The sequence below is a fragment of the Cyprinodon tularosa genome, unplaced genomic scaffold (assembly GCF_016077235.1).
Source record: "Cyprinodon tularosa strain WSP-4 unplaced genomic scaffold, ASM1607723v1 ctg34, whole genome shotgun sequence".
In the NCBI taxonomy this organism is placed as follows: domain Eukaryota; kingdom Metazoa; phylum Chordata; class Actinopteri; order Cyprinodontiformes; family Cyprinodontidae; genus Cyprinodon; species Cyprinodon tularosa.
In genome coordinates this window covers 2,081,184-2,093,844 of record NW_024039052.1, presented here as the reverse complement: position 1 = coordinate 2,093,844, position 12,661 = coordinate 2,081,184, and the positions used below count along the sequence as shown (strand labels likewise).

Below are 12,661 nucleotides of genomic sequence, written 5' to 3'. Positions count from 1 at the left end.
ACATTTCCTCTTATTACATAGTCCTTGATGAGTTTCCAAGTGGAAGATCAGGATGAACAGGAAACAGGGTGCAAATAATTTTAAAAATAAGATTGAAGTTGTTTGGTAATCTTTCTATTTAGGTTGATGGAAAAGGGGATGGAGCATGAAATTAAAGCTTTGGTAAGCTCCCTGCCGTCGTTTAGGTTCTTTATTGTGTTTGTCACGTGAGGCTGACAGCCAATAACAACCGTGTGCAGCGACCGCACAGCTTGTCGTTTATGTACACACCAACGGTTGATCAGTGGAGTCAAGTTTATCTCAACCAGACCAGATATGGTGTTCATACTTTTCAAAATAGAAGTTTTAAAAAATCGGTAGAAAAAAAAAAAGATTCTTATCTGTCTATGCAACAGCTAGTTTTGCAGCTCAATGCTGGAATGAAATGAATGTAGATGGTTTGTAAGAGTTGCATGTTTCAGGGCAAAAGAATCATAAAGTCACAAAAATCCTTTGGTAAAGTTGAAATGCTCAAAGACTTCCCACCGAGCAAAAAGTGGTTGAATAGATGACATGATTTAGGTTCAAACAACGTCTATATTTGGCTGAAAAGTGAAAGATGAAAACCTGTAATTTTCAGATCACTGATACTGTAAGACGCTGCAAATCCAGTTTTCTACTACTGGACTAAATCAGACCGACCAAACACAGCCCAATTTTCAACATCTATATCTGGACTAAATCAAGACTATGAAGGAACAGATTTAGCCTAAAATCCCACGTCAAATGACGTCTGGGGTTTGTCTTCAGCAACAAATTTAATTTGCTACTCAGTATTTTTTTTAAATCAGGTGAAACTTGGTAGTTATCTACTTCTCACATTCAGGCCCAAAATCCAACGGTTTCTTTTTTAGCAAAGATGCCCGACAGTCATTAACGATATAGTTCCCTATATTTGTCGATTTCCACTTCACCCCTCCAATGGTTTCCCATGACTTGATAGAAAAAACAACGTGAAGTATTTTTAACCACAGTGTGTATGCTTCATGTTGACTGAAATGGTTGAAAATGGTAGTGTTTCATATAAGGAGCAAAATGCTAAAAAGTAACTGGGTGGCAAATCTGGACCGGGGGCAACAAGGGCCATCTTATTTACCCGATCATCTTATTTACCAGCTCAAATTAAGGAAACAAGCATTTATTCTCAGAATGGTTTTACTGTTTAAACTAAATCAATTTTGTCACTGCAAAAAAATATTATTAAGATTAAGTAAAAGTAAAACATTCTTTAAATAAGTGTATTTAGTCTAAATTTTGGTGGGTAAATGAGATGATCTGCTAATGGCATGATGATTTTTACTTTTAAAACCTTATTAGATATTATGCACTTGAAAAAAGACAATGCAATTGTTTTTTCTTATTTTAAACACAAATGATCACATTGGTAATGTGTCTCATTTAGGCCTACCTGCTTAATTCAAGATATAAAATTCAGTTATTTTGAGGGAAATTGACTTACTTAGGTTTAATTTTGTGCAGTGGTATGATGATATAGTTTTTATTTGTTAGCTCCTGCAACCTCTGGCTTGTAGCTGACTAAACAAGCACTTTTAAATTTTTTTAATCTTTGTGTTATTCTTTTGTTCTGTGCCCCCTGGTAAATTTAGTCAAGAGCCCTCCTGATTCTCAGAAAATCTCATTTGGATGCTTTGGTAATCAACTTTAACTTTGAAATCCAACGGCAGAAACTCTTGAGAAAAGATTTGGATTTGAGGTCAATGCCTGTGTATTTTGCCTTGAAGAACCAAAAACAACTGAACATCTCTTCTATTTGTGTCGAGTCACGGGTTGCTTTTGGCAGAACCTGCATATTTGGTTAAGTAACAAAATAGATAATATAACAGCTTTTGAGACAAATCAAATATTAACATACAATAATGACATCCCAGAGGATTTATCTGACATGGTAAATGTAATGTAATGTAAATATGGGAAGATATCATATACATTTATGTAAATGGAAAAAAACAAAAGCCTTCATTAATAAGTTTCAAACACAAACTCTAAATCTTCTATTCATCTTTATCTGTGTTAGCCGACAATTATGGACATATACAAAAACTACGTAGTGTCATAATTTCTGTTTTTTTTTTGACAAATTCCTAAAGTTGACATGATGCAAGAAACTGTCTTGTTGCAGAATGAGTCTGTCTTTTATTTTTATTTATTCTTTTTTAAGTTTTGTATGTTTCCATTGGTTGTAATATTACTGTCTGTTAATTTATTTCTGTTGCCTTGCACAAGTTAATTGATCTCCTGTATATAACTGTATATTCTATCTCTATTCTTCCACTCTGCAGAATCTGTTAGTTCAATCTCTAACATTCTGCTCTCTCTGCTTTTTCTCATAGTAGCTTCACCTCATCTGTTCCTGTTTGGCTGTGATACCACCCTGGAGAGAAATATCAGCTGTGTTGCTGCCATCAACACCTTTGTTTATAGATGTTGGAGATCTGCCTGTTTTTCCATTGTCCTGTTTCTCTGACTGTGACTGACTGTATGTGCTCTCTTCATCCTCTGACATGGGAGCTGGCTCAGAGCTCGTATGCCTGGCTGTGTTTCCTGGACGGGGACGCCTTTTACAGCTGCTTTTTGTATCTCTGCTTCTGTCTCCTTGAACCCCAGTCGGCCTCAGCAGATGTCCGCTCACACTGAGCCTGGTTCTGTTGGAGGTTTCTTCCTGATTGTAGTGGGGAAAAAGTATTCAACTATTCATCCTAGTTAAATAAACAGAGATCTATTGATTTTACTCAGTTGGCACATTTATTTTATCATATCTTTGCAAAGAGAGAACAGTTCATCATATGGCACAGCACTGAGTGCTGTTCTGCCTGAGCAGCGTGCATCCCCCCCTTACTTACAACAATGGAAAGTATTCAGAGGCAAAACAAATTACAGACACTTTGGTTAACAGTAACATGTTATGAATAAACCTTGAGAAATAATCTATGTTGCTATGGGAAGAAGGTATGTCTGGTCTATAAACACCATCCTGCAGAGAATTGTGTAGGCTTAAAGGTGAAACAGACTGAGTGAAACATTTTGTAGTAAGTAAATAGGATAAATTAATATATAATAGAAGAGAAATCTAAATTTTCCGACAACAATTTTCCCTGTTAAAAGGGAGCTTTTCCTCTCCACTGTCCCTACAAGCATGCTTAGTGTGAGTCAATGCAATCAACTGGTTTTCCTGAGATTGAAAACTTTAATCCAATTTGACTCTATGATCTGGTGAACTGTAAAGTGCCTTGAGATGACATGTGCTGTGAATTGGCGCTATATAAATTGAATTGTTTTCTCTTTTTTTTTTTGTAAGAAAGTAGAGTGGTGATTCCTACTTGAAAATGTAAATTAATGTCTTTTGTTAAAAAAGAAAAAAAAAAGAAAAACTTTAACTTTGAAATCCTCACAGGAAGCCTTGCCCAACACTTTCAGCACCTTGACAGCAGAAGAGCTCCAACATGCTATGATTAGGATGCCGTGCTGCGGCTGCGGTGCAGGCGGCCACACACGCAGACAGGAGGTGTTTCCTTAGATTGTGGGCTCCACTCCACGCCGGTCCCAATGTTCCCGGTGCCTCTGCCACCAGGAGGACATGCCTGTCATCCTCATGACGGCTCCAACATTCAGATCCATCGCCTGGAGCTCTGAGCGAAGTTTAACTCAGGCGACCTGAGGATAGGGGCGGATAATTACATCACAACAAGAGTAAGCCAATTTAAAACTGCTGCTTGATATATACATATAAACATTCAACTAAATGTAAACAAATGCATGAATAAATTCTTATCTAAGAGGGAATTACTTTTAATTTAGAAATCATTTGACTGATTCTATAAATGAATGTTGGAAACTTTATTACAAAACTAGTCTAACATAAAGGTCAATCGATTTATTCTTACAATATGCATAACACTGGTTGTATAATAGATTTAAATAATAAAGTATAATTGATTAACGTTTAAGTCCCAGGGACCGGTGCCCTTGCATGAACTCATTTGTCCCTGCATGTCTTAAGGACAATATCAGCTGTTATTTAATAAATGAGACCTCTCCATATTTTCATGGAGCCATAACTGTTGGCAGACCTGATGGGTAATCTGTTCCTCCTGCTGCTCAGATGCTGTGTTTTCACCACATCATGCTGCTGCTTATCTCACCATCCAAATGATCTGGGTTTAAAAGCTTTAAATCGTTCCTAAATACATCTATTTGACACCTTGAAATCTTCTTTTAGATCTGACAGTTAACAATTGGCATCAAATTGGCCCTTTTTTCCAACAACTCTGTGTTTGTCAGGCATTGCATCTGTCGGCTGATTTAATTTTAGCTCCAATTGTCAGTCAGAGCCAGTGCTGTGGCTCTCCCCAGCTGTTGGTTACATAATGTCAGATGAGGAGCACCACAGTCTGCTGAGGAGGAAGAATAACTTGAATTGTAACAGATAATGTAGTAAATGAGGCTGCATTAAATGTAGAATATGTGGAGGTTTCACTTCCACTTTGCTGGGATGATGTAAGTAATCCAGAAATAGGTCTGAGAGAGGGATGCAGGGTAACCTACATTTACACGAAGAGTATAAAGGCAAGCTTCCGTTAGGAGATGAATCTGACATCATATACGTAGACAAAAATAGCCATATAATATGTTTCACTCATTCTTTCGCATGCACGTCCTATTTCCATAATCCTTATTATGTGCAGCGCAATACTATTAAAAGATCAGGCTGGCTTTTTCAAGGAGCTAAGGGGAATTTGATGGTTCATTAGATTCTACAGCTGTGTTTTAATGAAATGAATAGAAATGTCTTCACTGACATGCTTAAACCAACTAGTTAAGTTCTTTCGTTCAGCTGGAAAAGAATATAAAATGACCAAATAAATGTAAAGGTGAAGCATGCCCCTTTCAGCTGAAGAAGCAGGTGGTCTTGCTTTATTTTTAATATGCACTGCTGCTTTATTCTGCAGCCTGTGCAGGCTGTACTCCGGCTGTTAGGGCTTTGATCCAACACTTTCAGAAAATCACTGTCATGCAAATGAATAACAAGTATTAACTTTTCACCAATATCTTTTAGGGAGGCTTTGTAACATATGTTTGTTTGGTTTTTTTTCAAATAAAAAAAAAATAGGTTTTGAATTTGAGTTTCTACTCCTTATCCCATTATGTGTAAAGCACACAAAGGCTGTCTGGAATCCAGTAACAGTTGTATATTTGTAGTTATGGAGATTATTTTGGGCTGCATTTGCAGAAAGATAAATATCAGCTTATTTTATAAATAACACAATCATATTTTATAAGGTGTTAATAACTGGAGACACAGAGATAAATTAACTCCTGGCCAGAATTGGATCAGCTTTAGCTTGTTTGGCCTTAATAGGTAGAGATAGGCTGGTAAAGAATACAATACTTGAAGATATATATTTTCCTATTAATTGCAACGTTCATACGAACTGACAGTAGGATCTGATGTTAACAATCTTCAGTGTAGATGCTATTAATGACTGATTCAGACTTAAAGTTAAAATGTGTAGAGAATTGAAATGAAGTCATCTCATCAGAGGTGAGATAAACACTATTGTTTCCAATGACTTGAGAAATTTCTGCATTTCATTCAGGCTGGAAGAAAGAATGAAAGAGCATAAGATTTAAGGTAGGGAACAGGAAGGCTAAATGGATTACAGCTCTGCTCGCTCCTTTGAGCTGTCAGTTACTTTCTGTTTTTGAACATGCTGGACACTGAAATGTCAAGACTTTAAAAAAAAATCTAAGATATAGGTAAAGGTCTATATTCTCCAGACTTGGTGAAACTGGCCACACCAATCATTCTAATTGTTAAAATGCTTAAATTTCAAAAAAGTCAATCATTTTTGGTTTAAATTAAAAGTGAAACCTTGTATTCTGTTATTGCTCTTTCGCATACACAATATAACATGGAATTTGCTTACAATATAGATTGTTATGCTTTTAGGAGAGTTTGTGTGTCAGTCTGTCCGTCTGTCTGTGTACAGGATAACTTGAAAAGTTATGGATGGATTTTAATGAAATTTTTATCAGATGTGTCCCTCCTGCCAAGAACAATTCATTACTTTTTTGTGATCATCCAGATTATAATCTGGATACAGGATTTCTTAAAAAGATTCTCTACCATTGTGAGAAAAGGATATTTGATGGAACTAAACCAGAGGGTGGCAGCAGTGACTATTGACAGCCTCAGAATCGAACTCAGAAAGTATTTTACAGAAGACAAAAACACAACATAAGGGAACATTGATGGTGTGTTAGCAGGATGAATTGAAACTTATGATCAGATTTTATGGACATGTTTTATATTTATATTTTGTAATCATCCAGATCATGTGTGTAGTTTAGCTATAGGTCTGGGCGAAATTTGCTGCTTGGCGGGGTTTCTTATTGAAATCTCATGCTGGAACACAATTTTAATGCTGATTCTTTATATTTGGTTCTTAAAGAGAAATTGAAACTGTCCAAAATCTTCATCAGTCAATGACAGCTTTTCAAAAAAACAAAACACTGATCAGTCGGCTACAAATTCCAGATTGCTGCATTTTTATCAATAATTTCTTATTCATTCCTGTTTTTCGTTAAGGTAAAATACAATTATCTGTGTAAAATGATGATGTTTAAAGTATAGCTTTCAAACTTTTTTGCTGAAACTTTTAGACATTGTTTATTTCGGTATATTCAGTTTTAATTCCATGAAATCTGACGGAGGCAATAATTCCATCACAAGGTCAAAACCACACCAGTTGAGTTAGATTACTGCATCGTCAGACATTTTCCCCTAAAATATCAATGTTATCCGTTATATATAATCAAATTTCTCTGTACTGCTCTGCTTAAGGGGAATTGAAGCAGCAGGCTTCAGGAAGGTGGGACTGCATTCTAAGAACATTCATGGACTGAAGGGATGGCTATGAATAACAGAGATCAAAGATAAATAATCTGTGAAGGTTTGAGGAAAGACTTTCCCCTGAGGGCATATTGTATAATACAAAACTCGATGAAAGCCTGAAAGCTGAAACATTTATTATAATGGTAATATATAAGCCTCTCTTAAGATTAAAATCTCAAAATCATATTTCCTTTCATGTGTGAAACCAAAAATTTCCTCCACTTAAATCCAGAAGTAGCAAAATTAACTTAAAGATTATGCATGGTGTTCATTTTTCCATTACCAGAGATCAGTGTTTTTCTGTCTTTAACTCTTAAATAATACAAAACTGCTGCAGAATTGAAGCTGCTTCGAAGATAACTACTCTGTTTCTTGGGGAACTGGATTTTGGACATAAGAGGGCCAGCTAATGCTGCAGGTACTTCAGGCACACAGCAGAACATTTGGTTTTAAATTACCATCTGTCAGAGGATATTTCTCTATTTAAACATGCTAAGTAAATGCAGTGCTTTGCAAAAGTCCTTAACTTCTTTTCCCCTTTTTTTGTCACAAACAATAATTTAGTTGTACTTGGAATTTTAACTAATAGACTAACAGTAAGTATTTTATAACTATTTTTGAAGTGGAAGGGTGTATATATATATATATATATATATATATATATATATATATATATATATATATATATATATATATATATATATATATATATATATATATATATATATATATATACATGTTAACATTAATGCTAACATATGTTATATGTTAACATTAATGCTAACATATGTTATATGTTAACATTAATGACATTATAAAGGATTTAAAGCTTAAAGACTGGTGCAGAGGATCGCTTTCCCTAAACAGAAAATCAGGAATCCAATAAAATGCTTTAAATAAAAACATATTAATCAGTTAGGCCAGTCAAAGTTAAAACCTCAATCTGATTGGGAGTCTTTGGCAACATTAGCGTCCAAAAGCTGTCCAGTTAACCATGTACTCAGGGACATAATTTAAAGAAAAACAAGCCATTAAAGGAGATTGTTCTAGAATAAAAACTATATAAAAAAAATCTAATCATATGTTCTAATGTAAAACTCTGAAAGCTTTTAAAGGGAATAAGTAATTTCCAAGCACACTAAAGTCATTAATGATCTATTTTGTTCTTGCAGCCATGAAGCTGTGACGCTGCAGGAGGCAGCCAAAGTCGACATGATGGAGGAGGCTGCCAGTCAACTGGAGAGGGACCATGTGCACAGTGTCTATGACAAGATCGCTCCATATTTCAATGACAGCCGCTACAAAGCCTGGCCAAAAGTGCGACAGTTCCTGCTGGACCTGCCTCCAGGGAGCATCGTAGCTGACATTGGTGGGTGTCACCTTCAGCCCTTATTCCTTGGACACATGGAGAAATATAATTATTAACAAAACAATATTCATTTTAAACCTTATGCAATATAAACCAATGTCTACCATATTAGTCATAAGATTTTGTTTACATTGTTTATAGGTTGTGGCAATGGCAAATACCTCCACATCAACAAGGAAGTGTTCAAGCTGGGCTGTGATGTTTGTCGCCCCCTGGTGGACTTTGCTTGGAGCCAAGGACATGAGGTCCAGATGTGCGACGGGCTGTGCTTGCCTTACAGAGACGGCTGCTTTGATGCTGTGCTCTCTATAGCAGGTAATAGGCAAACACATGCACAGTTAAAGATGGCTGATGCTGTTGATTACTCCCTTCATATGAATGAGCTTAACATCTGCAGCTGCCATTTGGTGTATATTCCATTACCTCGTATAATGATAAACATCAGTTTACAGCACCATGTGTAACCAAGTCAACAGTGGGAAATAATTCATGTATCCTTAAACAACTGGGGAGCAGTCAACAACAAAGTAACAGTCTGTTCTCTCTGCATGCTTTGTTTTTTAACAAGATCTGATGCATAACGGTCAAATAATATGCCCCTTGAACTTGTTTCTGTATGTTGTATTTACAACCACAGCATTGAACATATTCTATTGTGATTTTATATTAAAGATTCAAAATTACAAAAACTGAAAGCAGTATTTCTATTTAATATAATTTGTTCTAATGCTATAAAATAAAAACCACCGGTCATCATCATCTATATATGAAAAGACTGTTACAACAAAAACCTCCCTAGACCTGCCCGATGTAGAACTAAACAGTTTTCAAATATATAAATATAATAAAGACTTGCTTGTCATTTCTGCAAAGAATCTTAACATGAGAACGACAATAATAATGCTGTTTTTGGTCGTGTTGTTTTGTTTTTTTAGGCGGGGTGTCAGTTGAGTATACCGGTAGCTAAAAAGCCTGAAAGCAATTGTCGTTTTTTATGCTACAAAGGAATCATTTGGTCTGAGCAAAATTCAGAATTAGATGGACCGAGTCAAAAAAAAAAAGTACAACAGTAAATACAACTGAGGTCTGGTGGCGAGACTATATCTTTGGACGCTCTGATTTTGAAGACAAAATTTGGTTGTTTAGAAATTGTGATATGAGGGATAGTTTCAAAGGCATGCTACTAATGGAATGAATGTGGAAAACCAAGGGTCATCTTCTTTCACTTTATATTAATGTGCTACTTTGTGTTGATGTATTAGATATTAAAGCAAAATACATTGAGGCTTGAGGTTGTTAGGTGGCAGCATTTGAGAAGTTCAAGGGATATATTCTGAAAAATCCTCCTTGTTTTTACTCACTTAAGGATATGTTCTAAAAAAAAAGTCTTTGTTTTTGCACATTTAGGGATATATTCTGAAAAATCCTCTTTGTTTTTGCACAGTTAGGGATATATTCTGAAAAATCCCCTTTGTTTTTGCACAGTTAGGGATATATTCTGAAAAATCCCCTTTGTTTTAGCTCAGTTAGGAATATATTCTGAAAAATCCACTTTGTTTTAGCTCAGTTAGAAATATATTCTAAAAAATCCACTTTGTGTTTGCACATTTGGCGATATATTCTGACAAATCATCCTCGTTTTTGCTCAGTTAAGGGTATATTCTAAAAAATCCTCTTTGTTTTTGCAAAGTTAGGCATATATTCTGAAAACTCCACTTTGTTTTTGCACAATTAGGGATATATTCTGAAAAATCCACTTAGTTTTTGCACAGTTAGGGATATATACTAAAAAATCCACTTAGTTTTTGCACAGTTAGGGATATATTCTGAAAAATCCACATTGTTTTTGCACAGATGGCGATATATTCTGATAAATCCTCCTCGTTTTTACTCAGTTAAGGATTTGTTCTAAAAAAGAGTCTTTGTTTTTGCACATTTAGGGATATATTCTGTAAAATGCTCTTTGTTTTTGCATAGTTAAGGAATATATTCTGAAAAATACTCTCTTTTCACAGTTAGGGATACGTTTTGAAAAATACTCTTTGTTTTTGCACAGTCATCCATCATTTTTCCACCAAAGAGCGTCGCATTCGGGCAATAAAGGAGATGGCTCGCACTCTGCGGGTTGGAGGACGCATCATGATCTACGTGTGGGCCATGGAGCAGAAACGGAGGAAATTTGAAAAACAAGACATCTTCGTTCCCTGGAACCCTAACCCTCATTTGACTTCCGGCTTTAACAGAGAAGATGCCAAACCCCGAAGACGAGCCACAGCACAGAGTGTGAGTGAAATTCTAGACAGCACTGAAAATTACAGGAAGGTTAGAAGCACGTCCTCTGTGGCAGACGAAGATGTGACCCAGCCGTTGCCGCAGAAGAAGACGCAGAAACTGTGGTTCTTCTCCAGGTCTCTGGATTCGGTGTTTGACTTTGGAAGCCTAGCTATCTCCTGGCCATCATCCAGAGACCTGAGGCATTTAGTATCACCCGCAGATGAAAATGAGGGGAGTAAGACCAACCAGCGAGCGAGAGGACGAAGCCTCATCAAGCAGGTCTCAAGTTTTTTTTCCCCTCCATCTGCAATCGGATCAGAGGAGGATGTTTTTGACTCAGACCTGGACCCACACAAAGGTCAGACTGATCCAGGAGGCCCCAGTAACCCAACCTACAGTAATGGCAGAGAAAATAAAAGCATCTCAATATCATTGGCTCCAGAGTGTGGCTCACTAGCTCTGCCAGATCTTATTTCCTTCCAGCGGGAGGATATGAAGGAGTGTGAAGATCAAAGCATCAAGGAGACCATAGAAACACAGCAACACGAAGGGACACAGAGTCCTGAGGGGAGCGAGGAGCAGGTGGAAGGTTCCTGTCTGAGGTACTATCATGTCTTTAGAGACGGAGAGCTGGCAGAGCTCATAGAGCATCACGTTGAAGAGCTCCATGTGATCCACAGCTACTTTGACCATGCCAACTGGTGTGTGGTGGCAGAGAAGGTTCAGTTATGGAAAATCTGATTTTAAATCAGGGTGATTAGCCCAAATTTTTAGCACTGTACCACTCTCATCAACACTGAAACGTTTAGGGAATAAAATGTCTGTAAATGTGCAGCTGTAGCTTCCATCAGGCCTCTGACATTCTCCTGAACTTCTCTACTGAGAAAGGTATGATTTTACAATTTTATTAGCACTGATTAAGATACATGCATAATACAAATCATTTTTTTAAAGTAGGTATTCTGTATGAAAGCAAGAGGGTGGAAATGGGGCTCTTGTGTCCCAGCTTTAATTTTTCTATTTATTTAATTGCTTTTAAAAAATGAGTTTTTTAAAGGGAGATGATGATGGTTGCATAATTTCCATTTTTAGGGGGAAATCGAAAGCAACGTAAGACAGATTGACAGTATAAATTTCCATTGCTTTTGGTTTATTTCTGTGGTGATATTTTAATGTATTTTTTTTATTTGAATACTGGGTTTTTACCTCTTAGTATGTAGAGCTAAACGAACAGCAGGCATCCATAACTGTTCTATGTTAGATGTCTCATAAAGACTCATACAGTTCCTTACAAAAGTATTAATATCCCTTCAAAATGTTTTCATCTTTATAAGTAAAAAACCACAGACTTTGATGTGTTCTATTTTGGATTTTTGTGTGATGGTAGTACCTAATCCTAAAGCAATAGAGATATGATGCTAAGTTTATTTTTATTTAAAAAAATCCCCAAAAAACAAAAAAAAAATCTGGCAAACCCATCAACATGATTCTGCTACCACCATGTTTCACCATGGTGTTATTTTATTAGACAAAGTTGTATTACTTAATCCTACTTTTCTGCTTGCCGTTTTTAAATCTTCATTATAGTTTGTTTACTATTGTCACTAGATTACATCACACAGAGGGGAAAGATTTTTATGATGTAAAACTTCATATGCAAATTGGTCCCTGGATTTTATTCCAGATCATATGATTGAGCCAATCTTCATCATTTTAATTTAAAAATGTGCTACTGTGTTTGTCTGTTATTAAATCATACATAAATTATATTGAACTTTGGGGTATGAATACTTTTGAAAGAAACTGTAAGTCATTTATTTTCCAGTTAGTGCTCTGAACTGTTTAGAAGGTCTTCTAAAATCCTGGTGTTTCTTGTGTTAGATGCTGATATCAGAAACAGCTGCATAATGTCTCATAACGAGCTGCAAAATTCAGCAAATAAACTGCCTCATTAACTGTGAATGAAACATTGCACTGTACCACTACCATGTCACTGCTTCATGTCAATACATGGCATGAAAAAAGTGACACTTAAATGTTTAAATGCTTATATTTTGTCATTGTGC

At 36.1% G+C, this 12,661-nt stretch overlaps 1 protein-coding gene across 1 annotated transcript; it reads left to right on the top strand.

The window, feature by feature from the left end:
* The first annotated feature begins 3,484 nt into the window (after positions 1 to 3,484).
* Positions 3,485 to 12,286, top strand: trmt9b (tRNA methyltransferase 9B). Its single transcript, XM_038294348.1, has 4 exons — positions 3,485 to 3,747; positions 8,125 to 8,321; positions 8,463 to 8,636; positions 10,378 to 12,286. The coding sequence occupies exons 2-4, from the start codon at positions 8,165 to 8,167 to the stop codon at positions 11,334 to 11,336; spliced, it is 1,290 nt and encodes a 429-aa protein (XP_038150276.1). The 5' UTR covers positions 3,485 to 3,747; positions 8,125 to 8,164; the 3' UTR covers positions 11,337 to 12,286.
* The last annotated feature ends 375 nt before the right edge of the window (positions 12,287 to 12,661 follow it).

Bases quoted from the DNA above. Each gene is read 5' to 3' on its own strand.
- trmt9b (XM_038294348.1), top strand. From the start codon at position 8,165: ATGATGGAGGAGGCTGCCAGTCAACTGGAGAGGGACCATGTGCACAGT. The intron at 8,322-8,462 runs GTGGGTGTCACC...CATTGTTTATAG, and splicing joins GAGCATCGTAGCTGACATTG to GTTGTGGCAATGGCAAATAC. The intron at 8,637-10,377 runs GTAATAGGCAAA...GTTTTTGCACAG, and splicing joins TGCTGTGCTCTCTATAGCAG to TCATCCATCATTTTTCCACC.